Here is a 25,747-nt window from a genome sequence, read left to right on the forward strand (position 1 = left end):
TCGGCCACCAGAGGGCGACGTAAAGCTGCCTCCACTGTGCCCCTTCATATGATCCAAGCCATGTGTCCCAAAAAACATGTTGCCAGGTTGGGAGTAGCTATCTATTTCAGCTATTTTCTTTCTGTACAGTTCTGGATGTTGAAATCGGTTCACTTCATCGGTTAAAGGAGGAGAGCACAGTTCGATGCCCTTCCTACAAGTGTGTGTTTAAGTTGAGACTCGAGCAGCTGTTCTATTCAACATAGAGAAATCACTCGTTTCCCAAAGACGTGTTACTTTCTTGTTTACTGAGACACTCCGGTGGCCGTCTGCTGTGTCCTTTACCGAATCCAGTCGTGTGCGTGTGTGCGTTTCTTGTCTTAACTCTCCTATGCAAACTACGGCAGGATGAATGATTGCAACGTGCTTGGAATTAGGATCCTGTGCATTGGAGGGTTTGTTTTTTGTTTCGGGTCAGAGCCTCTCTTGTGCAGAGCGGAGTGTGACGTCGCTTTATGTTTGCCATGTCTTAAAGTGACCGTGTGTGACTTTCCCTTCAGATGAGGGGACTCTATAGGGTATTAGCCCTTATTTATAAAGGGCATACCAGCACTATTGAGCGATGTTCTGTGTGCAGGCGGAAGCACGGCCTTACCTGCACATCTCACCTTTAGTTGCGTGAGGTTCTCTTGAACTTCCTTCTGGTGCTTCACTTTTTCCAGCCAAACATTTCTGAATGTGATTCAGCATCGTGAAGTCATTTCATCAGCATGTTCTCATTTCCCCGAGGGAAGGAAATGTGTTGTGTGTTCATTTAAGGCATTGTCTTTTTTTTTTTTTTTTCTATGAATATGTATAATTTAGTGATGGTAAATTGCACTTAATGGACACGTGACAGTGATTCTCACTTTACAGCACGTCAAAATGTGCGCTGCTTTTGTGAGGACTTTTATCCTTACTTTAGGCGGCTCCAGGGAAGGATCTCATTGGTCAATCTCTAACAAAAAAATCTTTAATGCTTAATATATTCCTGCCAAGTATTTACTTTCCTGGCTTTGTCACTCTGTGTATCGCGTTTCGCCTTTCCTCTGTCTCTCCTGTATGTTTAATATTGTAAATATGTTTTTCTAAATTTGGACCTTGATGAGAAATGTAGAAGTGAAGAAACAAATGCTGCGTAAATTTGTAATTGTCTGTGAATAAAGGTTGTCAGAACAGAAACACTTGCAATGCCACCAGCGCACACACACACGCACACACACACAAAAATGAATCCTTTAACAACACGCAGATGTTTCCGCTGCTGCGCGCATATAGATCCATAATCTACAGATATCCAATAACCTAAGGCGCCGTCTGTTCGTCCTCAGCAGTAATTACCTCCAGCTGTGTTTTTACGCGCGGATTGGAAGACAACAGGTGGAAGGACAACTCTTCTGTTGCGATGAGGACGAAGCGCCATCTCTTTATTTTGTGCGCCTTTTTGTCGCTCGGCCTCGTCGTCTTCGCTGCAGACGCGTATAAATCTGCGGTTGCTCCAAGGAAAGGAGTATTTAAAGTGGGGTTGCCAAAACCGTACGGCGCGTCATCGGGAGGAGACGGGCAATCCTCCCACGGGTCCCCTGGCGTCGCGTCCCCGGTGTCTCCACCGCGTCTCCGAAGGCGGTCCGCGCGTCGAGGGGACGTCCCGGACGTTTCCGTCACCTGCTCGGCGTCTGACTTAGTCCTGCGAGTCAAACCGTCCTTCTTCGGCCTGGGCGCGGACGCAGAGGAACTGAAGTTGGGGGCGTCCTGCAGAAACAACGGCGTTCTGGAGCCGCACGGCGACTTCCTCTTCACGTACCACCTGACGGAGTGCGGCGTCGTGCGGCAGGTATAAGATCGATGATCGTTAATCCAAGGTTGCCTCTCCTCATTCTTTAAATCATAATCTCTGGACACGCTCCATCAGGCGGACAGCCATTATCTGATCTACAAATTCGTGCTCCATTACGCGCCTTCGCTTGAACGTTTCCCGAGCAGAGCGCACCGGATCGATGTCGATATTGAATGCCGTTACCAAAGGTAAAGGCGTATCTCTTATTTTCAACATCTTATGTGAGTGTAAAAGCCCGCAATTTATAGCTTTCACGCTCCGTTTAGGAACCATCACGTGCGCCAGCTGGCTATACAGCCCACATGGAAACCCGCTGTTGTGCGTAAAAGGCTGAAAGGAAGTCCCAAAGACTTCCAGATCGAGCTGATGGACGGTGCGTTGAAAGATCTTTAACAGCTGGTTTGGTTCTCAAGGCTTTTATGAAGTTTCTGCATTTAATGGAATTTTATTTTTATCAGGTTCGTGGAGCGGACCAGTTTCATCCCGGGTGTATCGACTTGGAGAACCAGTTCATTTCCAGGTTTCGGCTCTTCCTCTTCCCACTGGTGGGAAGCTGTACATCGATCGCTGCTATGCCACCGGCTCAGAATCCTCCCACAATTACACCATCATCGACAATTTGGGGTGAACAAACAAATCTGTTTGTTTTCATGCTGGATGTGAGATTACGTCACGCTGTTGTCATCCACAGTTGTATGCTTGACAGCAAGAGAGACAGAGGCGCCTCCCGGTTCGTCTCCCGGTCAGATGGCGCCCTGAGATTCTCCATGAAGGCTTTCCAGTTCACTTCTGACCCCGACAAGGAAGTGAGCGTGAAGTATAAACGAGCTGAGTGTCCGGCTTTGATCGTCTCTCACCTCTCATCCCTTATTTTAGGTCAGCGTTCACTGCGTACTGTTTGTCACATCCAAGGACCCCGGTCCTGCACACAAGTCGTGCTCCTACGAAGGGAACAGGTGGGGCTTCTATCCATTAATTTCCTTTCCACAAATGTTTTTTTTTTTTTTTTTTTTTTTTATTTTTTTAAATGCTCGAACTCCAAGAGATTTACCACTGCTGACCCCGAAAGTAATAAGAAAAGCTGACTCCGGTAACTTATAACCCATCTGCGGTCAGACAGAGGGTGCTGGGATGCTTTTTCTGTGGAGCCTTTTCCAGGCCTGTGGATCAGTGGCATGTCTTGAGGAGAAAGGATGAGACAGTGAATCCTCCACATAGCAGCTGAAAACTCTCTACTGTATAACGTATTAGATGTTTGTCATCGAGGACTCACTTTCGGCCTGCAGTATCTGAGTATAATTGGGACTAAACCAGTTTTTATTGCAAACTGGCTGAACAATCTTTACGTCCAATGTGCAGGTGGGAAGCCCTCGCTGGCAAAGACTCCATCTGTGAATGCTGTGACTCACAATGTGTGACATCTAAAGCACGGAGGGCCTTGCTGGAAGGTACGTCTCTTTCTTTTTTTTTTTTTTTAGTTAAGGATGAACACATTCCTCCTCCGATTGCTTAGTGACGAATGATGTTGGTCACGCACAGACATCATCGTCAGGTGAAGATTCCCCGACTAGAGATCAACAGGAGGGAAAATTACATCCATTTCTTTTAAAGGCTCTGCTGTCGCCAAGTCGTTGCTGGTCTCTGATCAGCCGTACACAGACGAAGATGGCTTTCCCCAAATCCGACCCGCCTCAGCCAGCACAAGAAGAAAAGGCGAGGTGGATCCTGAAAATCGACGGGTCCTCTCTTTTAAAAGACCTGATGTAGAGGAGTTGGGTTTCATGGAGGAGGAGTTTGAAGAGCATTTGGCACTAGGGGAGTATTCAAGGAGCGAAGAGGAGGAAGGGTATAGCAGGAGGGAAGATGAGGTGCAGCAGGTGAGCCACTTGAACCAGACTGGCGGGGAAATGCTGGAGCGGGGGTTGCCATCAGAAGTCAGCCGACCGAGTGAGTTACCATGGTTCTCTGAAGGAGAGGGAGAACGCGGGAGGTATACAGGCAGAGGTGAGGATGACGAGATGAAGAATGAGGCTTTAGAGAACAGGGAGATGACCTGGTATTTCACTTGGAGGTAGTGTTGGGTGAATCGGTTACTGCTCTGCGTTCAATGATGTATTCTGACTCACTTCAATTAAAAATAACGTCACGATGCAGCTGGACTCCGGTCATGACATCATAACGTCGGTCTCCTAAATGTGTTGACTGAGTATTGATCTTAAACACGAGTACAGTTCAGTGTCAGAGTATAAACCTTTGTCTTTGTGCCACGCATGCAGGCCTGTAAATGTTCAGGGAGAATGAAAGCCAAGAAATTTAGAAGACAAAGGAGAAGGTGAGCTTGTTTGGTCCATGAAGCTTTATTCTGTTTTATTACATTAATCTCCAAGTCAGTTTGAAATATATTCACGTTCAACCCAGCAATCCCTCGGTTCCGCCCCAACTGAGGCAGGGCAGCGTCTAACTAAAAGCAGCAGGAAGTGCGACCAGAAATTGATTCTGTATTGCTTTGCATACCTCCCGATTCTGTTTGACAAGCTTTGATGGGGATTTTGAGAACATAATTCGGATGATTAACAGCTAAACAGACTAGATTTAAATGTTTTATATATATATATATAATATTTATTATCAGCCCGAACAGGAAAAGAGGAAAAATAACTTAAGTATATTTTGTTTAAACAAACATTTAGTGTGGAAACGAGGACAGATCCATTAGTGGTTACGTTGGATGTACAAAAATCTTGCTGTATTTACAGGTGAGCCCAAAAGTCCCAGCGAGAACCGACTAAAGCTGCAATTCAGTAGTGGTACAATCATTGAACGTCACTAAAGGGGGGGGGGGGGTATGTTCCCATCGCTTGCAGCGAAAGCTCAGAAGACCCCCCCCCCCCTGGCAAAATCAAACGGTATTTAAATGAAAAGTGATTAAATTAAGACCCACACCATTAACGACGACTCCAGAGCGGTTTCCAGAGGCAACCTTCAGAATAGACACATCTTAAGCTCGACTCGTCTTTTGCGGTTTCCAAAGGCAACCCTCAGAATAGACACATCTTAAGCTCGACTCGTCTTTTGCGGTTTCCAAAGGCAACCCTCAGAATAGACACATCTTAAGCTCGACTCGTCTTTTGCGGTTTCCAAAGGCAACCCTCAGAATAGACACATCTTAAGCTCGACTCGTCTTTTGCACCCTCAACTTGCTCAAAATTCAGTGGAACGAAGAAATCCTTCTCGAGCCTCCTTCAGTCTGCACAATCACGTCGATGGCGTCCCTCCCGCGGCGCCCGCTGTCCCGTTGCTTCTCTCTTCAGCATCTGAGGCTGGAGAATTTAGGCAGAATTAGTTTAATGGGAGTGGAAAAGTCGGATGTTGCGGAACGCGAAGATCAATCAAACAGTTACATTTGAAGCATATTTGACTTTCAGAATCAACACCTCGTTTCTAGCGTGACTCAGGAGAGTATCTCTCTTACCTGTGATCATCTTTATTGCTTCCTGTCCTGCAGTTTGCTCCGCCCCTGCGCTGCTCTCAGCGTCCTTGCCCATCGGTTTGGGTTTCTTTGCAACAGGCGGTGGCACCTTCGGCGACTCCGCTTCACTCCTCACCTTTGTGCCCGGGGACGCCTCCGGGTTCTTCTTTGTGGCGGCCTTTTCCCCAGCCGCGTGCCTGGTCTCAATCACCACCCTCTTGTTGCTCTTGGAGAAGATAAAGCTCGCTGTGCTGGTGGGAGACTTGTGAAAGTCGGTGGGCGACGCCTGCGAGTGCGAGCTGACGCGAGGGGCAGGACTACCTTGGGACCGGGCTGCCGTCCTCAGACGGATAGCCTCCTGCAGGTTCATGGAAGGAGCAGCAGGAGGAGACTTTGTTGTCGGGGAGACGGCTGCGGCCGAAGAAGGAGGTTGAATCGCAAAGGGCTGTGAGCTGGGATGAGTCGTTTGAGAAATAACAACAGCAGGTGGACGGCTGGACGTGGGGGGGGTCACGATCAGCGACTTTCTGATTGGCTTCTGAGGGGTCTCGGCACTGGCTGACGAGGTCGGGACCTCCGGGTGCTCAGGGCTGCTATTGAAGGACCTCAGCTTGACCATCTGTAAGATGGACGGCGTGACCACGAGAGTGGGTTCCTCCTGCGCCACAGGAGCGGAGGTCAGCTCTGGGATTTTGTTTTCTGAGTTTGCGGGATTAGACTTCATGAGTCCAAGTCCCTCCACAGGTAAAGGTGGAGGCAAAGGAATGCTTGCAGGAAGGGAAGAAAGACTTCCCCGGGAACCTTCTCTTGCGACGGCGCTTTCTAGAGCTGGTTGGGTCGAGACATCAGATGGTGGGGGCTGGGGGGCTTCCTGGTTTGGGGGACCCTCTTCTTTCGTGGGCGTAATCTGAGGCCGGAAGAGAAGCCCCAGGGGAGGCGGCGGTGAGACACTGGCAGGGGGGCTGGGAATACTGTCGTGTGAAGGCGGGGCATTCTGTGACTGGGCTTGTAATGGCGGCGGCGGTGGAATATTCTCTGGTGGTGCGAGTTCACCAACAGGGGGTGCCTCTTTAGAAGGGTGATGGACATTCACTTGAGGAAGAGGAGGAGGAGGAGAAACCACTTGAATGGCGACCACTTTAGGAGGCAGAGGGGAGTTCTCTTGAACGGATGGAGGGGATACTCCTGCGACCAGCGTGGTGGGGGCATCCTTAATAAGAGGGGGGGGGGCTTTCTCAGTCAGATGAGGAGGAGATTCTTTGGGCCTCACGGGAGAAACCTCTTTAGGTGGTGGGGGAGGGATTTCGTCGGGTGGAAGAAGAGAAACGTCCTCGGGCGGTGGTAGAGCGCCCTCCTCAGGTCCTTTTGGTGGAGGAATGGACGTTTCTTTAGACGGAACCTCTTCAGGTGGTTCTGGAGAGAATCTTTTAGGTTGTAGTAGGAAGACACCTTTAGGTGGAGGAGGAGGAGAAACCTCTTCATGGAATGGAGGAGAGATCTTTTTAATTGTAGGAGGGGGAACTGCTTTAACGGGCGGAGGGGGAGCCGTATATGGTGGGGGGGGTGGGATATTCAGGACTACGGGGGAAATCCCCTGCTGTGCGCCGGGTTCCTGCGGCTCCGCCTCTGTGACGCATTCTGATAAAACGGATGCCGTCGTACGAGACGCGTCGCCGCCGGCAACGGTCCTGGCCGGTGGCACCTGAACAGGCATAACCAAGTCCTCCTCCCTAAACACCGGAGGAGGGGGAAGCGGCAACTCAAAGTCGCGAGATCCACGGAGGCCTATCGGTGGAGGAGGAGGCGGCGGCCAGGAGAACTCGGGGGATGCAACCTGTCCGGATGCCACGGACGCAAACCCTGGAGTCTGATTGGCGGGCGGTTGGGAAGAATGGAGCGTTAATGAAATGGCAGGTAATGAATCCACCTCCGTAACTGGTGTGGACGTCTTGGCTTCCTCGGCCTTCCCCGCTGCCAGCCGGCCTTCGCGTCTCTCTACAGCCTTCACCAACATCCCGCTTAACACGTCGCGTACTTTTACCTTCTCGTCTTTCTCAGTCACTTTGCCGTTTCCTTTCAAATCGACATTCTGATTGGCCCGCCTGTCGTCGGGCTCTTTCCGACTCTCTGCATTCGACGTCACACTTTCTTGAACTTTCTTTGTCTCCACTGTTACAGTCGTACTCTTGTGCTTTCTCTCCACCGAGCTCTTCACAGAGCTTTCTGTCGATGAGGAGGAGGAGGAGGAGGAAGGGGAGTTCCTCTGCTGTCTCCTGTCTTTCGGATTCTTCTTTATGATGGCGTTAAGGTTATCAGGTGCCGGGGGTCCCAGTAGCAGCTCAAAGGTGCGCCTGCTGTGAGCCCATACCTCTGGAGGAGGCGGTGGGGGTGCGTGGACTTTGGGCGGGGGAGGGATGTTGAAGAGTTCTATTAAGGCCCGTACGGAAGGGCTGACACTCGCCGTTTCAACCGAGCGGTCGGATTTGAGATCCTCTTTCAACTTGGAGTTTCCAGGAAGCGCTGGCTGGAGAAGATGGCGAGTTGAAACCGGAGGAGAGGACCCGGGAAAAAACCTCTGGAGCTTCGCTAAGAAGCCTTTCTTGCGCTTTGAAGATGAGCTGTGGGGCGGGGCAGATTTGCCATCTTGGCTGGAGTAGCCGCTGGACGGGGAGACGACTTTGCTTAGCTTATTCTCCCGAAACAATTCCGGTTTCTTTTGCGGCGCCTCTTTGGAAACGGCTTCCTCTGCCCTTACTGGATGAGAGGCGATGGGACTGACGGATGCAGAACCCGTAGAATCCTCCAGAGAACTGGTGTCGGCGTTGTACCCAGCACTGTCTGGGATTCTGGACCTAGAATACTCCCCAACCGGGGCAGAGATTTTATGGCGAGGAGACCCCCCTGAAGCTACTGCAAACTCCGCCAGGTCGCGTGAACGCCGCTTCATCTTATTGTGAAGGGAATAGGAGCGATTTGGGGGAGGGGGGGCCCTCTTTGGCTTCATCACAGAGAGGCTACGCACACACTGCCCCTCTTTCTTTATCACTTCTCCCTTGATAATGACCTTGCCGTTGGAGGCGCATGTTGAAGGGAGGGAGGTGAGAACAGGCATTTTGCCAGCCTGATTAGGGCCTTCTGCATATGGCGACCTCTGCTGGGGGGTGCTGCTTCTGGAGATGGTCGAGGACTCGGACACCAAGGTCTCGGAGGATTCAGAATGGCTCCAACATGAGCTATCCGACATATTGGGAGGGTTGTTTCGAGACGCGGAGGTGACGGTGGAGGCCCTGGAGGAGGCCCTGGAGGAGGCTTTCGAGGAGGCCCGAGAGGGCGCTGGGCTGGACGGTAACAGGCTGCTCTTGCTGACGGTGCGGACGCTGTTGCGGCTCCGTCCACGGCTGATTTCCACCACGTCGATGGAGGGTGGCAACACGGCGTTGGGGATGATTTTGGACATGTAGGCAGCCTGGGGCGACATGGACATGACGGGGCTGGGCGGCTCTGGGTTGCTGTTGGCGGTGGTTATCCAGGGAACGGCCAGGGATCGAGGCCTCTGCTCGTCTGACGGGTTAGGGCCCAGGCAGCGGAGCAAGGCCATGTCATCCCTATGGCCGGCACGGGTGGCGAGGAGCTGCTTCATTTGGCCTCTGTTGACGGGCTGGATGGCGTTCCTGTACTCTGAGCTCGCAGCGGCTCGGCTCTGTGGCTCTGCTGCCTGACGCGGAGCGTCGGCCGTCGGGCTGTTGTCAGTGTCGCCATTATAAAGCTGTTCCTCCTCTAATCTCCGAGTCACTGTCCAACCCCCTCGGTCCAGACCTGATGGAAGACAAAGGAGGACCAATAAGATGCAAGCGCAGACTAACAATGTGAGAAATAGACATGCAAATAAACCATCCATCCTGCATCGGCAACTGTAAAGAATACTTTTAAATGATTAGCAACATACCTAGTTCCATCTGAACATGCTGTGGGATCGCCCCAACAGTCTTCCTGTGTCTTTTCCTCTTCTTGGTCTTCTCCGGCTTGTTCCCAGAGTTCAACGGCCTGAACGTGGATTCTTGGTTTTGAATGAGGCATGAGAGGAAAATCGTAAGACCCCTCGATCGTTTTCCACGGAATCCAATTGGCACATCTCACCATTACATTTTTAGTCTGTCTTTTTTTTTTATGAGTATGCATCGTCATAAAAGTACAATAGCCAGGAATAGTGAGAAATAGTGTTTTTACGCTTGCAATTACTTTGCCTGGTGAGTCCAGAGCGGGAAGACCTGGAGGATACGCTCGATTGTACGGAGACGACAGAAGTTGTGTCAGCAATGGTACTGTCTGTCATAAAGCCTCCACCTTCTCCGTCTGTTTGGCCCGTCATCGTCGACTGCCGCGCGCGCACACACACACACACACACACACACACACACACACACAAAAAAATAATTTGAACAAAAGCACTTCCAGTAAGAAAAACTGCAATTTTAAGTGCAAAATTTCACTTACAATTGTGCTTTCGTTGTCCCGGTACTCCAGCCCGTGATCAGTTTCTGCAACATAAATAACAGATTCATACAGTTTACAGCCTCTGGTGCACACTTGTTTGGATAATATGCATATCTGGTCATGGGACGCCGCCGACGTCGGTGCATGATCATATCCACATTTTTTATGCACCTTCCTGCTGCATCATTTTCAACCCCTCCAGCGCCTCGGTGTGAAGGTTCTCCAGGTACTCGGGCCTGCTGGCCTCAACGAACACATTCTCCTGGAGCAATGGAGGTGCCGGGGTTTTGTCATCATCTCGCGTTGGGATGGCTGGATGTAGAGAGAGAGGAGAGAGAGAGAGAGAGGGGATGAGCCAGGATGAACTCCAAGCTGTGCGTTACTGTACTCTAACGCACATCCCACGTCTGTAAGAGCGTGCTGGAATTAGCCTCGAGAGTGGAGCCGAGTCATCACTATTAATTATTGCTGCCATCTCTTCTTTAACAGCAGTTCAGGTGGCAGAAAATACCAGTAATGATTATCTGCATAATAATTCTGTCTTATTTTTTGTAAAATGTGGAGCAATTTAGTCGTTAAAGTGAGACTCTAAAAGAACATGACATTTCTTAGAGATATGTAATGTCTGTTTTCAGTGAACCAGTTGATCCAACCTGTGCTGGTCATACTTGAATATCAATTTCAACTAGGAGCCATCTGACTGAGTGATAAAAAAAAATAAACGTCCATCCATTGTCTCCTGATTCCAGACAGTTGGCACGGGCTTCTTCCGCTCACCCAATTCCTGCCACGCCTCACTCTGCTCAACAAATGACCAGTATCTCCCATCTGATTGGTCAACCTGGGCATCGATCAAACTAAGATCCAATGTCAACACCGAAGCGAAGAGAAAGCTGTTGGCAGGGATTTGGGGTATGAGGAAGTCACAAAAGGCTCCAGGCAATCGTGCTGCACTTTTAGCACCGTGGAGTTAATAAATAAGTCGAGCACGGCTTTGTTAGATTACACAAGCACATTCATTAGAGACTTCGATAAATGTAATCATTCCTCAGACTTAAATGACAGAAATAGCATTATTGTTTTACCACAAGGGGGAGTTAGTGAATTAAAATCATGCTTCCCTGAAACATGATTAAAAACATGTTTAAAACTGAGGCCTGCAGCTCCAAAGCACATGGTCACGCATGTGAAACATGTTCCCCATTGTTTCCAGGAGAATTACATTAAATTCATTGCTACGCAGCCGGAATCAAAAAGAACGATGCAGAAAAATCTTCAATTCAAAAATGTTATCTAGAAAACTTTCCGATCTTGAGGAAACACACAAACACGCCCCTACTATTTCTCTTTTTGTAATTTTAGTTTTCTATCTAGGTCAACTAAACTAATTTTGCATCCATTGTTCATTTCCTGGTTTCCAGACATGACATGGATTGTATGCCATCTGAACAAATGGAAAAAAAAAACCCAGAAGAGGCGGAGAAGAACTGAATCATCATTACAGCAGAGCGAAATGCAAGAAAGCTGATCCGATGCGTTTCGTTGCCATGACAGCGCATGCTGCCCGGAGGAGGCCTGCAGAGAAGGGCGGGGCCTGACTGCACGTTAATGAGGGCTCAAATTATCGCTGGGTTTGTGTCTATATTAATATTAATCAGCGAAACACTGAAGACACCAAAGCTGGCCGTATGAATGGGAAGGTCATGATTACGTATGTGTTTACGTCTGATGTTTACGCCACCGCTTCAGATCGACACACTAGGTGTGCGTTCGGGTTGGAGACATCCGCCTTTAGTGAGGAAATACAAACGGTCAATAAACAAGCCAGCTCAAGTCGGGGATTAGGATTACGTTTTAAAAAAGTAGATGTCTGTTGCCAAGTTTGAAGAGTTCAGCAGACAGGTTGCGTCGTCATCATCCACATGGTGATATGGATCAGCACCAAAAGGTTCTAAATTGTTCTTGGTATCTTTGTACACCAACCATGAAAAGTAAAAGTGAATCGGTTTGTGCATTTTTAACCAATTTTTAAATCCGTAAATGTTAAAATGTAATATTTTTTCCTGACCACAATCTGGATCAGATCCGGATGGATTTCAGTGGTGCGCCCCCCCCCCCCCCCCCCCAAGAAAACCAGAATCAAGGATCTCTTCTGGATCATCACCAAACTCTAATCATCTATTCCTGATAACATTCTCCGCCTCGGCGGAGGTAAAAGGGTCGACAGAGAATCAAGAAAGGGCGCGGGATCAGCGAGTTGTTCAGCTTCAGAGTCCAGATGAATTGCAGAGCAGTTTGAGACCCTAGTTTAACGCCGCCATAGAAAAAGTAGACGAACCTGCTGCCATCACAGCCTCATGGGAATCTAACAGATGAAAGTACCCCACACACACACACCTTCTGTTTCTGCCCCAACTTGCCCCCTCTGTCTTGCTTTGCTGGCAGACAGCCACGCAGAGGCATTCTTTCCAGCTCTGAGGTGCTTAAGACCGTCAAAATCAGCACAAACTGCACACACTGAGAGGACTGTGGGGGGGGGGGGGGGGGGGTGTTTCCATAAAAGCAATATGTACGATGGCTAAGCACCGAGTGTCAATGCGTCATGATCAACGCTTGTCTGCTCCACTGGCTCAAGCAATGAATTAAATATGAATGCCAAAGCTGCTAGAAAGAAAGGAAGCAGTGCAGCAGGATGGGGGGGGGGGGGGGGGGGGGTAACAGATACACCTGCATCACCTGGCACGCAGGGCTAGGGTGTCCTGGCCATGAACATTATTGATAACCATCCGTAGTATGCTCATAGAAATATACCAACCTGCACAGAAGTGCACACTTTTTTGACCATTTTGGAAATTAGATAATTTACACAATCTTTTCCAAACCAGCCACCCTGAAGACAACCACCATTAGTGTGAGTTTTCTCTCATAACTAATAAATCATTGATGGCGTCGAGTCCAAATGCTTTCATGGTTACCGCTTTGAGGTTTGGTGACAGTCGTAGATCGCCTCTCCCCGACACTCGGATACAAGATTGTTCGGATGTAAATTGGGACGGTTCCTCTGTTATAGTGCAGAAAAGAGGAGGGCAAACCTATCGCAGCTCGGTGCCTTGAATATGTACGGAAAGAACAGCGAGTTCTTGTCGAGGAAAACTATTTGATTAACCAATCCTGTGTGCGCCTTTACTGAGACCGACTGGTAAGATAAACCAGCAAAGCTCATCTTCCCCAACGATGCAGGAAACCTCTGCTCTTGACAGTAAACCCCGTCGAGTCCTGACGGACGGACTCACGACACTTTCCAAGTGCGTGTTTATCGGTCTTTCTCCGTCAAGACGTTCCACGGGGTGTTCCAATCACTTTCTTTTTCACGACGACAGCGTGCGACATCGGTGCAGAAGCGTAGTCTCGCACCTCGATGGCGAGAAAATGCATGGTTTCGGCGATAAAGGGGTCTTAGTTTGGTAACACTAACAACACCGGCCATTATATGATTGAAAAGAAGAAGAAATAAAGTAACTTGATTAAATGAAACTGCCACAGTTGGGACTGGAGGCAAAACTGGCAACCGGTAACTTCCCCCTCATTCAAGTGACCTAAATTTGAGCTTCTCTGGGCGTGGCAACTCCTGATCTATTGAAATAACGTCTTTGTACATACACAAAAAGCATCGTGACGATAAACAATCACTTGTGCGACTGTTTACAGTACAGCTCGCCGAGTCGTCGTCTAGAACCGGTTCTCCTTCCCTTAATTGCTGTTGTGTCATAATCACGACAGCACCGTAGTAGGACTATGCTGCGTCAGGTAAACACAATAACGGTGGTGTCATAAACAATAATGAGAGGAAGGACGGCAGCTTTTAATCATCCGGCGCACGTTCAATAGCAATAGCCATTTTCAGGCAAACTACATTTCCCACAATGCATTGTATCCAGTATTTGCACTGCACTCTGTCAAGAATGAATCCTTAAATACAAGCAAACCCAAAACCTGAAAGGTTTTTCCTGTGAAAAACACTTTTGCGTCGTTCCAAAGTTCAGAAACAGACAAACACAAGTTTGAGTTTAGACAGTGCGTCTTCATTTTTACCAGTATTTATGAGAAACTAGTCAAGCAACTCAAATTGAAAAGCTCACATAAGCTGATAAGCTAAAACACACACACACAATGGGCTCCCTATTTCTAGCGTTCCGACTGAAACATCTTTGGAAAGTTCAGGAATGTCAGGAATCTATGAGGAGCGTTTCAAGCAAACAGGCGACCTTCTGAACGGCACCTTGGTGAGAATGAGTGATCTAATCAGCCAACCTTGTTTCCATCAAACAAAACAAACACACACACACACACACACAAAGCTCAAGTGAAAACAGGATCCGGAGCAGTCGGAGTAGGGTGGGTCCGAGTCCGGCAGCCAGTCGGCGTAAGGTAGAGGCATAAATCACTGTCATGGAGGTATGTAGAGACACACGGTAACAGGGGGAGGCTTTAGACTAATGAACATGGACTAACAAACAAACAACAGATAACCTCTGCGTTCTGCTGCTCCCAGAACAGCTACTGCTCCAACTCCACAGAAGGAGCAAAGGTGAAGGTGACTCCCGGGTGTCAGAGTCAATGCTGGCCCCAGCAGGGAATCCAGATCAACCGGTACCTTAAGTAAAAGCTTAGACACACCAACAGAAGGACAGATTCAATCGCCGTCAGTTTTTCTACGAAGCCCTGCCCCCGTACCAAAAGTTCCCCAAACTAATATGAATTCATCTTCCATCCCTTCCTGTTTTTTTTTTTTTACACTTTGTGGGCCACGGGAGCGGCTGGAGCCTATCCCAGCTTGCTATGGGCGAGAGTTAGGGGACACCCCGGAGGCGTCGCCAACGCATCGCGGGGCCACACACACACACACACACTATGGACAATTTAGTGTAACCAATTCACCTAAATTGCATGTTTTTGGGAGGTGGGAGGAAACCGGGTCCTCCATAAATTAAAAAAAGTTAAGTTAAGTCTGAAAAGAAGAAAGAAGAAACAATTCCAAAGTTTGTACCAAATTAAAAGAAACAATTTTATTTTATTAAAAGCTTCAAAAATGTCTGCTTTTGTTGGAAAATAGTTTGAAATCCATCAATCCAGAATTACTGGAGCGGGTCCTTGTGGTGCTCCATGAGAACCAGGTTCTCAGAGTGAGCAGGAACAGCGTGAATGGAGCGGGTCAGGAAAACAGAGCCCCTTGTTCCTTCCTCATAGCTTTTAATTGGCTGGCGGCGTGCCAGTCATAGCGGGCCTTTGGTGGGCATCAATGCAGATTATCATCAAGGGCCCAGCCGGAGGCGTCCCGTGTTACACTGCAGCGCGTCCTACTGCAATGAGCACATACGATCTGCCTTCGCACTGCTACTGTAACAAACCAGCGGCAACACAATACAGCGCAAAGGTTGCACAACGTCGTCCACGTGCACACGCCTCATTCAACACTTGCACGTTGATGCATTTTGTCATCTGAAGCCGCAGATACGGCTGGAAAACGCGTTTCTGCATCAACTGCAGTGAGACGGCGAGATATTTAATGAGTTTAAATCCTGTGGAAATCCCCTCGCACTCTTCCCACGTTGAGAGGATGCAGCGATGGGAGCCTCCGACATCTTTTAAAAGCAAGTCAAACCAGGATCGCACAAAACCGGGACGGACACACACATTTACCAGTCGGATTGTATCGCAGCATGATTAATGAGGCTATAAAACTAAAGTTAGAACTCGGCTCTCGAGCTGAGAAAAGAAAAACAGGACAGTAGAGTTCAGCACGCTGACAGACTGGAATACACGTACAAGCTCCAACAAGAAACCACAACTGTGGGAAGAGTCGGAGTGTTGCTCTGTGGAGTGTGTGACTCTCTCCCCCCCCCCCCCTCCCCCACCCCTCCCTCTGTGCAGGACTTTGGTGGAGTAGTTGACTGTGTGGGCGTTCGTCTGCACAAAAAGGTGCAAATAAACATAAAGGAGCCGTAGCGAAGCGCTTCACCTTACCATGAAGACCAGGTAAATGAGATGATGCCCCTCCCTCCCCCCCCCCCTCACAGTATACAAAGCAGGAGCGATGTAAGAAAGCAAGTAGGAAGTCAGTCTGTTCAAACATCCCTGAAGGGAACAAAACACTGCCACCGAGCAGGAAGCCAGCGATTCCCGGGAACGATCTTCGATAGCACATTACTGAACCAACGTGCTCGCAGTGGAAAGGTTTTAGAACGAGCATAATAATTCACAGTGCCGCGGTCACAACGCAGTACATCATTAGAGGTGCAACCGAGTCAGTAGTTACAGCCTGCAGTTCTTTACAATGTCACGTCAAGCTCCGGGTGCTAACCTTCGCGTTTTCCTGTCCCGGAGACTCACGGTCGGTCATTTTAATGTTTTTCTAAATTAATTCTGGTGCAAAGTTTCTGCACAGACGCCGTTGTCCCAGAACGACGAATAAATTGAGCTCCAGCAGGTCCGTCTGCAGACGGACAGTGACCCACCGACGACATAATCCTCCCCGATATGATGCAACACCAAAATGACTGGCTTCCTGTCAGTAGAGGCCTCGGGTGGAGCGTGGCGTCGTACTCTGTGGGTACATTCATGTAATTTTCAGATCAGGGTTTGTGTGTGTGTGTGTGTGTGTTATTTTTTAAATGTGATAGGCTAACGGCCCTGAATTTATCAGCATTAAAAAAAAAAGTGTGTGCTATTTGTTCAAATTGAGGTCAAAAAAAGGGACCCGTGTCTGATTTAGGGTCACATATGGTGACGGCAGAGACGGTTAATATCAGATTCTATGTGGTTTGTGCGGTTCATGCTGCAATTCAATGTGACATAAGCAAATTATTTCTTAAACAAAAAATCAGACGTGGGCCACATAAAAATGGGCTTTTGTGACTGGAGTGGAGAGACACTGGAAATTTTGAAATTTGATGCACTTTAATTATTTTCTGGTTCAGGTTAAAAAAGTTAAAAGTAGATCTGTATTTTTTTCTTTTTTTGTTTTCCTGAATGTTAATAAGGATACAATATTATGCACGGCACCCTGATAGAATTACTCTTTGTATTCCAGGTATCTATTTTACATTGTGCAACAAATCAGCTGCACCACAGAAATAAATGCTAAAACGACAAAGAGTCAAAGAGGATCTATGATGGCAGGTGAACATCCTGCGGACTCTTACCATGACTGTTACCTTGTGGATGCGTCTGCCTTCCCAGCCTCTGCCCTCCCTTGGGTTGACCCTGATGTCCCACAGGGTACCCATCCACAGCCAAGTCAAGAGCAGGCCCAAGACCCACACCCAGGCCCAGAGCCCCCTTAGCCTTGAGATCCTTCTTCTTCTTCCCCTTCAGCCAACCCAAAGCTCGCCCCAGGGAGTGACTACGCTTCTTTTTCACCCTGTTGTGCTTCTCCTGGGCAAAGATATCAACCACGTCCTGGGGAAGCAGGTCCCCAAACCCCAGCGAGTCACGGTTTGACATCCCACCTCACACTGGAGCGATACCCTGAGAAAAAGAAGAAGAGAGAAGAGAGGTAGAAATGTGATTCTTGTCGTAAAAACATTTCAGCTCTGCACATCCTGGCACTCAAGGAGAGGCAGCAATGGACGGTGGCCCTGCCAGACGTTTAGACGGATTTCAAACCCTGCCGTTTCACATTACTAAAGCGAACTAGAAATGGCTTTAAGTGCCTCAGCACTGTGAATTCTGAGAGAGGATAACAAATGTTGACTCTATTTTCATTATTTCCAAAGGTTACCTCGTCACGTTGAAAACCAGCTTTGCTCCTCTGATCATAAGAGTAAAGAGTTCACAGCTGCACACAAAAAAAAGAAACCCTTTCTGTGCTCCTTTTCCATAACTGATTACCGTCTGCCTTCCAGCCTTAACTTGACATCAGCATAACTCACTGTTACATTGTTCTGCAGCTGATACGCTGTGTAGCGCTGAATGCAACACTTCAGTGCCAAAGTTCTACACTGACGGATGCCAGAAAGGTTCAAAGTCTTGGCAAGGTGATTTCCCCCCCCCCCTTTTTGGAAAAAAAAAAACCCCAAACAAGCGTGATTTTCAACCCAGTTAAAACCCAAATCATTTGTTTCTATTCAATTTTGCACGTTGTACAAAACCAAGACTCTGACAAATCCAGCTGTGTTGCATCTGGATACAGCGACAGACAAGCTGCACGGTCTCGTGCATCTGTTTGTGCATCTATGTGGGCACCGAGTGCGCACAGACCCCCCCTCTAAACCAAACGTCTTAGTCCTTTCTACAAAGAGAGAACTGCTGGCACTGCTCCCTTCATTCCATAACATGGAGTCATAATTCACAAAGCCACACCCATAGGCTCATGCATTTCCACACGCAGGCTAACGGCACCCTGAGAGGAGAGGAGGGGGGGGGGGGGGGCAGAAAGACAAACAGCAAATAATGTGCATTGAGCCATTTCACAATCAATCTGATCCATTCATATATCACTGTATGTTCCGTTTCATGTTCCTTGTTATATTCCATTGTCCTGCCCCCCCCCCCCCCCCCCCAATTCTCAGGAGAATGAGATCATCGTCTTTGCTCGCTTTCCTTCCTCCACCTTGCTTTCTCAACCCTGCCTGCCTATGCGTAGCTTTGCTCTGAGCTTCTCCCAGCTGCGTACTTTATGAGATACTTATCTCCAGATCACAGGCTAAAAGTAGCGTCAGGCTCTTAAGATGACAGGAGTCAGAGCTTGTAAATAAGCACACAAAGGCTGGAGGAAGGTGGGCAGCGGAGTCAGAGCGAGAAAAGTAGGGATCTCTCTGTGATTTCCTGTAGGGAAAGTTCGTGAAAGGTTTCTGGCCGCCATGTTGCTCAACTGTTAAGCATGAAAAGCATTGCAGGCAGACTTCAGGCTTTAGCAGTCTGTGAGCAATAATGGCAAACATCTTTCAGCGATGCGGCCTGCAGGAGGGACTTCCCTGCCCCAGATGAGACGAGGAAACAAAACCTCGGAAACCTCCGCCGTGTCCCCGGAGGATTGGCAAATAGTGACTTTTTTCAAACTGTTCCTTATCAACAAAGCTCTGTGTGATGCAGACAGAGAGAGGGCGACAAGATGGAGAACTCTGGTGGGGAGGCATTGAATGGAAACTTCCCTGACAGATGTGCGGTTTTAAAAGGCAGATGCCTAAACATGGCCTAAAATTAACCTTTTGAATTACTGGGGCAGAGAGCACGTGGCGAACATACGGTACACTCGGATGCCGGCGTTTTGACCTACCGATGAGTAATGCAGCCAAACTTCTCCAAATTTAAATTACAGTGTTGGCTAATATATATCTATGAAAACGTATTTTATATATTTTTGAACTTCCACATTCATTTTCTGTTTCCACTAATTAAATAAAGGACTGAACATGAAATAACAGAAGCGTCACAAACACACACACACACACACAGTAGGCTATTATTATTAAGATTAACATGTCAGAATGAGCGATTTAAAAATTTTTCTTAGGGAACAGCGGTTGCAAATTATCCTAAAAAGAAACGAGAAAGAAAAACAAATCCCGTTTCCTCCTCTTAACCTCGATCCACATGAACATTAATGGTTTCGTTCTGATCCATGCCCCAATCCTTTCATCTCTTAGTTTTTGGCATAACCCTGCTGACAAACAGAGTCGAAAACACGAATGAAAACAGAAACACCCACCAAGTTTCACGGAAATCCATTCAGACATTTTTGGCAGAATCCTGCTGTTTAATAGACCAAACCAACTAACAAAGAAACAAACATGGGTAAAAAAAAACCATCGGTGTGGCGCTCGACCAGCGATAAAACATTGGTACCGACCAAAGTTGCAGAACAGATTTCTCTTGTAAAGTGAGCCAGGCTTACGCCAACATGTTTAGCATTTAAGCTGAGGCTGACAGGGGGAAACGGCACCCAAAATTGAGGGTCTATCCTCTGTGCACCATGACTGGCAAAAAAAAAAAAAAGTTATGGTCCAACGGTCGAGATATTTCAGCCTCGCCAAAGCTTCCAGTAAGGCTTCAGAGCAAAGCCGTGTCATTCTGCCCTCTCCAGAGGTACTAAAAGTACTTGAATGCTTTTCCTGAACTATGTACATAGATGGGCATTTTTTTTAAAGTAATTTGTTATGTTAATGTAGCCAAGCTGTTCTTGAGGTTCACTGAAGTACAGCTGAAGTGGCACGCCGTGTCTGGAGTAGACCATCAGGAGTGAGTTATAGGGAAAGGCTAATAACAAGAAAAGATCATCCATCTTCTCCGGAGAAAAGAGCCAGACCCCCCCCCCCCCCCTGCGCAGGCCAACCTGCGTTTCTATCATCCAAATTATAGTCATTTTGGGCATGAAAAAGATCCCTGCATCTGTATCGGCTACAGTCGCCAATAATCACACACGTCTATGGGGAAAAGAGAGGGGGGGGGGGGGGGGGGGCAGGTTCAGTCATTTATAGCCCAAGGGCCGTGGCGGGGAGTGCATCTACTCCTTGTTTTATTTCCATGCAGAGTAATGCTGAGAATTCTGGGAAGTGGTGGAGGGACCACCCAGCAGACCACTGTCTGTGTAGTCTGCTCCCAAGCAGTTGACTCATCCACCATTACTGCGGCTGCACGGAACAACCTACACGTCTCGGCTTTGCAAACGCTTTAAACGAGCGGCGACTCCCGTAAAAGAGTCAGCCCTCTAAAAATATCCGTCTGACGAGGTCTCACTTCTTAAAGTTTGCCTTCAACACTCCCCATAAAGCTCCAGATCAACTCAGTGGATTTACGCATGTTCCACGTTCTGTCTCCGTTTTGCTCTCTCTCTCTCACACACACACACACACACACACACACACTCGCTGGGGCTTTTACAGCCTATAGCCCCAGAGTTCTGCCAAAGTAGGCATGCGTTTCGACACGCCGTTTACTTATCCTTTCCAAAAGACGCAAGCCTCTCGCATCGGGAAGGGGGGTAAATATCGCACAGACACTGGCGCTGTGTGTCAACAACACGCGGGACTGCCCGATTGGCCGACACTGCGTACACTTTCAGCATGAAGTCAACCGGGTGCTGACAATAGTTTACGCTCCGTCGTGAAATAGGCAGCGACACTTGTCAGCATATTTGGGGAATTACATTTATGATGTGTTTTTTTTTGGGGGTGGGGGGGTAGGTTTGTCCCGAGGCACCGTGTGCATGAATTCCTCGGTGACTGAATGTGGCTTTCCTCTCCCCTTTAAATGAAGGCAGGTCGCTGCAGTCGGAGCAGAGCAACAGCACCCGACTCGCCTGAAGCAAAAGCGCAAATATACACCCAGATCTACGAACACAGCAACGGAGAGACTCTCTCTCTCTGAAGGTAGCGACATCGCATATGTCGCACTGTATGCAGGAGTTCTTGGGCTGCTGTTGGGTTTGTTGTTGTTTTGTTTGAGCACCTCACAGATCAGGTATGTTCAAGAGGAAGTGCAAATTATTCTCACTATTTGCTTAACGATGAATGCCTGTAAGGTAGGATCCTCTGCCAACTATGACAAGTCTCATGATCGCGAATGTGGTAAAAAAAAAATTGGTTTTTTTTTTTTTAAAGGGACACTGGGTTAATATGATAATTCAACAAAACTCGGAGTAGGACAACAAAGTTCCATCTGAATGAACTAAATGTAGTTCACAGGGGGGGGGGGGGGGGGTAGTGCCTTAGCCAGCCTTGAGCCACGCAGTGACGCTGACGGAGCAGACTCCATTGCCTCACAGGGATACACGGGGCAAAGCCAAGAGGGAGTGGCGGCGATACAGGCAGTGAAGCTTTGTTTGATTTAGGACTGACTCAGTTTAACCAGGAGGCCATTCACACATCCACGCCTGAGCCGACGGGGGGGTTAACAGGGCATGAGCCGTCAGCGAGAGATGACCGTCAGCTCTTTATGCTAAACCACACTGGGAATGACTAAATGTCAAAATGTTGCGCAGTGCTGGAAAAAAAAAGATAAATCCTGCGTGGTACCTGAAGGCGTCAGTCAGGGCGTTGGCCGTCTTCATTTCGAATTATAAAAACAAGAGAGAGAGAGAGCAAAGCTATTCCAAAAGCAGCCAGGCAACAAACGCCGCGTGCTCAGTGGAACAAGAAATGCACGTGAAGCATCATGAGGCCAGTAGAGCATGAGCTCTGAGAGCTCTCGGGAGAGCTTTGAGGGGAACCCCCCCCCCCCCCCCCCCCAACTGAAGGGAAGCGGTCTCCTCTTCCACAGTGGGATATATTCTTGCACTTGACAGACAAGATTCAAAAGACTGTTTTCTCATAGTCTGGTTCTAGTCCAACATAACATAAATATAACGGCGGTGCAGGAATCGGATGCAGGACAATCCAGCGCTGACATTACGCGGTCCCGTTTGTTTCCTGCACCAGAAACAGGCCATGAAGGTAATTACAGTGATAAAAATAAATGACTGCAAGACAATAGTGATACAAACTAAAAGCTTATGCGACGGGACTCGATGAGACTGGCTGTGCATGCTGTGTGTGTGTGTGTGTGTGTGTGTGTGTGTGGTACCGTCTGTGGCGTACTGCGAGGCCTCTGCAGCCATGCAGCAGCTTGTCTAGTAAGAGCAGCGACTGCATTCCTGAGCGATTGATAATTACCGTCTAAGGAACTCTTCACTCCGAATCTGCTTTTCCACACACACACACACACACACACACACACCTCCTCCTCCTGTTCTCTCATTCTCCCTTTCACACAGAACAGTGGCCTAGGAGACAGACCAATGAAAGACAGAGACTATAAAGGCCGGTGTGGGAGCCATTTTTTTTATTTAGATAACATTATTTCATGTGTTTGAGCAAAATGGATGCAAATTGAAGCCAGTTGCGTTCATGTGCGGCATGTGAATTACACGCCTCACTGCCTAAAATGTTTTTTTTTTTTTTCATTTACAGCTGCAACTAACCATCATTTCCATCAACCAGTAACCTGACAGAATTTGTTTTCTCAAAGAAATTGCTGATTGTCAGCAAACTGAGGAATCGAGGACTAATCTAATCAGCTCAAAATACTTTGACCTACAGACATGCTGGAAACGTAAACAGCGCACAAGAAGCACACTGCCATCAGGTTTTTATCTGAACGTACAGATTTGAGCTCACGAGTCCATTCTGGTAAGAATCTCACAGTAGACTCGTGTCAGTTCCTGAAATATTACAGCCTGAATGTGTTATCTTATTTTTCTACCTTTGACTTCTTTGTTTCTGTCCCAAAAATAAAACCAGGAGAGAAAAGTAAATGAACTTTAACGTTTCTCCGGTTATCGTGGCAGATCTCTGTTATTTGCTTGACTTTCAGGGGTTGCCCGGGTTACAGGTCCGGACTGACGAGTCGACCACTGGTAAACAAAAAGAAAGTGACGAACTCGCAGCCATGGTCAAACACAGCTAGGTTTTTTTTTTTATATCTCAAATGTTTCATCTCGGCTCTGGTCAAAACAAAAAACTCGAGCGCTCGATTTGAAATCCTTCCAATCTAAAAGCTCATCGGATCTGACAAAGACTCTGGAGTGGGTGGAAGAACGTTTTTTGTTTTTGTGTGGTTTGGACCAGCGATTAAATGAGAAGCTGCAGGAAATACAAGTACAGGAAAACGAGAAACGAGCACACAGACTCTGTGCTATACCCGAGTGCCGGTAACAGCCATTGATTAAATGACTAAAACACAGATGAGTTAATCATGGAGTAATCCTCTCCATGAACAACAGCCCCCCCCCCCCCCCCCTCTCCTCTGCAGGGCTGACACATCCCCACGACGTCTTGAGCAAACGAGTGAAGTTTCCTCTATACCTGGATCCAAACATACATCTCAAACTCTCTCACAGGTGAAGTCCTTATCCTCTGCTCCAAAATCATCACACCGGTGTTGTATTACACCCCCCCGTCCCTCGGCTTCCTCACACCCTCACACACCCGTACGCCCCACAAGCACAAGCCCTGGCATGGCAGGCTGGCAAAGAGGAAGCACCAGTATGTGACACACCCCAAAACAAACGCCGTCTCAGCCTCACCTATAAGAGGGTACGAGAGGTCAGAATCAGTAGTAGTTTATTGCCATTGTCAGTGAGGGTTCACTGGCTAGGAACGTTTCTCGGTGAAGTCGTGCTACATCTAACAGTAATGACAAAATACAAAATACAAAAACCATACAAGTACAGACACATCAGCAGCAGCAGCAGGAGTGGATACACAGATGTGTACTAGCAGCGATCGGCCCCCGATCGCAGGAAGAGACGCCGAGTTTTCAGATTTTGTGTGTTTTTTGTTTTTTTTGAAGCTCACCTCCAGTCCAAAGTCTATAATAGGGAAGGCAGTGGACAAACAGAGAGGGGCGTCCTCAGGTGGTTTCTGTTATCTCTCCCAGGTTAATCAGCAAGCTTGCAGACCTGCCACTGCCTGGCAGGAGTGAAACACAGTGCTGTCAGGGAGTCACATGCTGCCGGGACAATAGTCCTCATTGTGATGCGCTCCGGAGCCGAGAGGAGCTCCGCAGGTCTGTTACCTGAGCTCAGATCCCTCAAGGCCAAGCTAAGCAAATCGCCCACACCTAGTTTTCAGCGCATGCCTCCATTCCCAACCAGTCTATTTGAAACCCATGTAACCTGATTACACTCAGCAACAGTGGTGAGGATTATCTTTCTTGGTGCAGAATCCCTGCTCTCAAGTGCTTTCACAGAAAGCAGAAAACCATGGCGTAAAAGCGAAGTGGAACATTCCAATGGACCCTTAAAGGTTGTCACTGATTTAAAATAATTCTAAACGGGTCTGTGAATTCTGTTGGGGTTTTTAACAACGACAAGGAAAGCGAGGTACCTGTCTGAACTCCTCTGACGCGGTCCGGCTGATTTAGCTTCTCTCCATTTTGATACGTTTCCTGATAAAGTCCTTCCTCTCCGACTCCAAACTTTCAGCGTCCGAATGAAAACTTCAGGTGAAGCATTTCCGCGAACGGAGCTCCTCCTGGAAGCGACCGGAGTCCGGATTTGGTTCGTAGTCCGCTTGATGGAAGTAACCTGAACTCTCTGATCCAATGTCGGTGCCGACTGTCTGCGGGCGCTGCGCCGGACCGCGGTGGGAAGTGAGAAGTCGCGTCGCTGAAGACGCGCAGCGCCCACCTGGAGGAGGCCGGGGTGCGCGCGCGCGCAGGTGGAGGTGAGTGGCCGCGGTCGGTGTGGTGAGGACATCTAGTGGTGAGACGGCGGAACAGCAACTGACTCTCAGAGAAAGAACAGTTTATGATCTTTAAAGACGCTCATAGGTCTCAGACTGCCTCTTTGTTTATCACGGCGTGTGCGTGAGGCGGAATGTTTGCAGGCTGAACGCTGTTGCGCGGCTGTTGCGCGGCTGCTGCGCTCTCGTCTTAGACACACACACAAAACAGGCTCTACAGGTGCGTCCCTCAGACGCGCAGGCCGGTCCAGACACGCGTTAAAGGGCCCGTAGTATGAAAAACTCACTTTACCATGTCTCCACACTATTATGGTGATTTGGGTCCTTTGGGACGCACACGGCGCGAGTGTGTGCGTGTGTGCGCACACCCACACGGCGAGAAATGTTTGTGTGCGTGTGTGTGTGTGCAGAGACACTCTACAACGCTTTTACGCGCGACCGAGCACAGCCCGGTGAGCGCCGTGCTGCGCCGTCAGAAGGGGCGCAATTTCTTCCAGACATGTTTCAGGCGATTACGGACCTACGCAGACTACGAAGGATTGACTGGATGGTTTATTTCGCTGTTTTGGGGCTGATAAGGACCCAAAATCACCATAATAGTGTCAAAACATGGGGAACGTGAGATTTTAATAATATGGGACCTTTAAGGCAGCGTATTACGATATGTGCAAGAAACAAAGTCAACACGTTCACTTATTTTATCAGGAA

The 25,747-nt window shown here is 48.3% G+C and overlaps 2 protein-coding genes across 2 annotated transcripts; one reads left to right on the top strand and one right to left on the bottom strand.

Moving 5' to 3' along the window:
* Window positions 1-387: 387 nt before the first annotated feature.
* Window positions 388-3,968, top strand: zpcx (zona pellucida protein C). Its single transcript, XM_068752062.1, has 9 exons — window positions 388-434; window positions 1,642-1,852; window positions 1,931-2,043; window positions 2,122-2,228; window positions 2,314-2,479; window positions 2,547-2,661; window positions 2,732-2,811; window positions 3,215-3,303; window positions 3,467-3,968. The coding sequence occupies exons 1-9, from the start codon at window positions 388-390 to the stop codon at window positions 3,928-3,930; spliced, it is 1,392 nt and encodes a 463-aa protein (XP_068608163.1). The 3' UTR covers window positions 3,931-3,968.
* Window positions 3,969-4,203: 235 nt separating this feature from the next.
* LOC137907706 (NHS-like protein 3) lies at window positions 4,204-24,765 on the bottom strand. The gene is made up of 9 exons (XM_068752064.1): window positions 24,683-24,765; window positions 17,021-17,345; window positions 9,990-10,130; window positions 9,819-9,862; window positions 9,564-9,699; window positions 9,271-9,381; window positions 7,009-9,140; window positions 5,328-6,936; window positions 4,204-5,175 (listed from the first exon to the last, which is right to left on the bottom strand). The coding sequence occupies exons 2-9, from the start codon at window positions 17,319-17,321 to the stop codon at window positions 5,111-5,113; spliced, it is 4,539 nt and encodes a 1,512-aa protein (XP_068608165.1). The 5' UTR covers window positions 17,322-17,345; window positions 24,683-24,765; the 3' UTR covers window positions 4,204-5,110.
* Window positions 24,766-25,747: the final 982 nt, after the last annotated feature.

Source organism: Brachionichthys hirsutus, chromosome 18 (assembly GCF_040956055.1).
Source record: "Brachionichthys hirsutus isolate HB-005 chromosome 18, CSIRO-AGI_Bhir_v1, whole genome shotgun sequence".
NCBI lineage: Eukaryota > Metazoa > Chordata > Actinopteri > Lophiiformes > Brachionichthyidae > Brachionichthys > Brachionichthys hirsutus.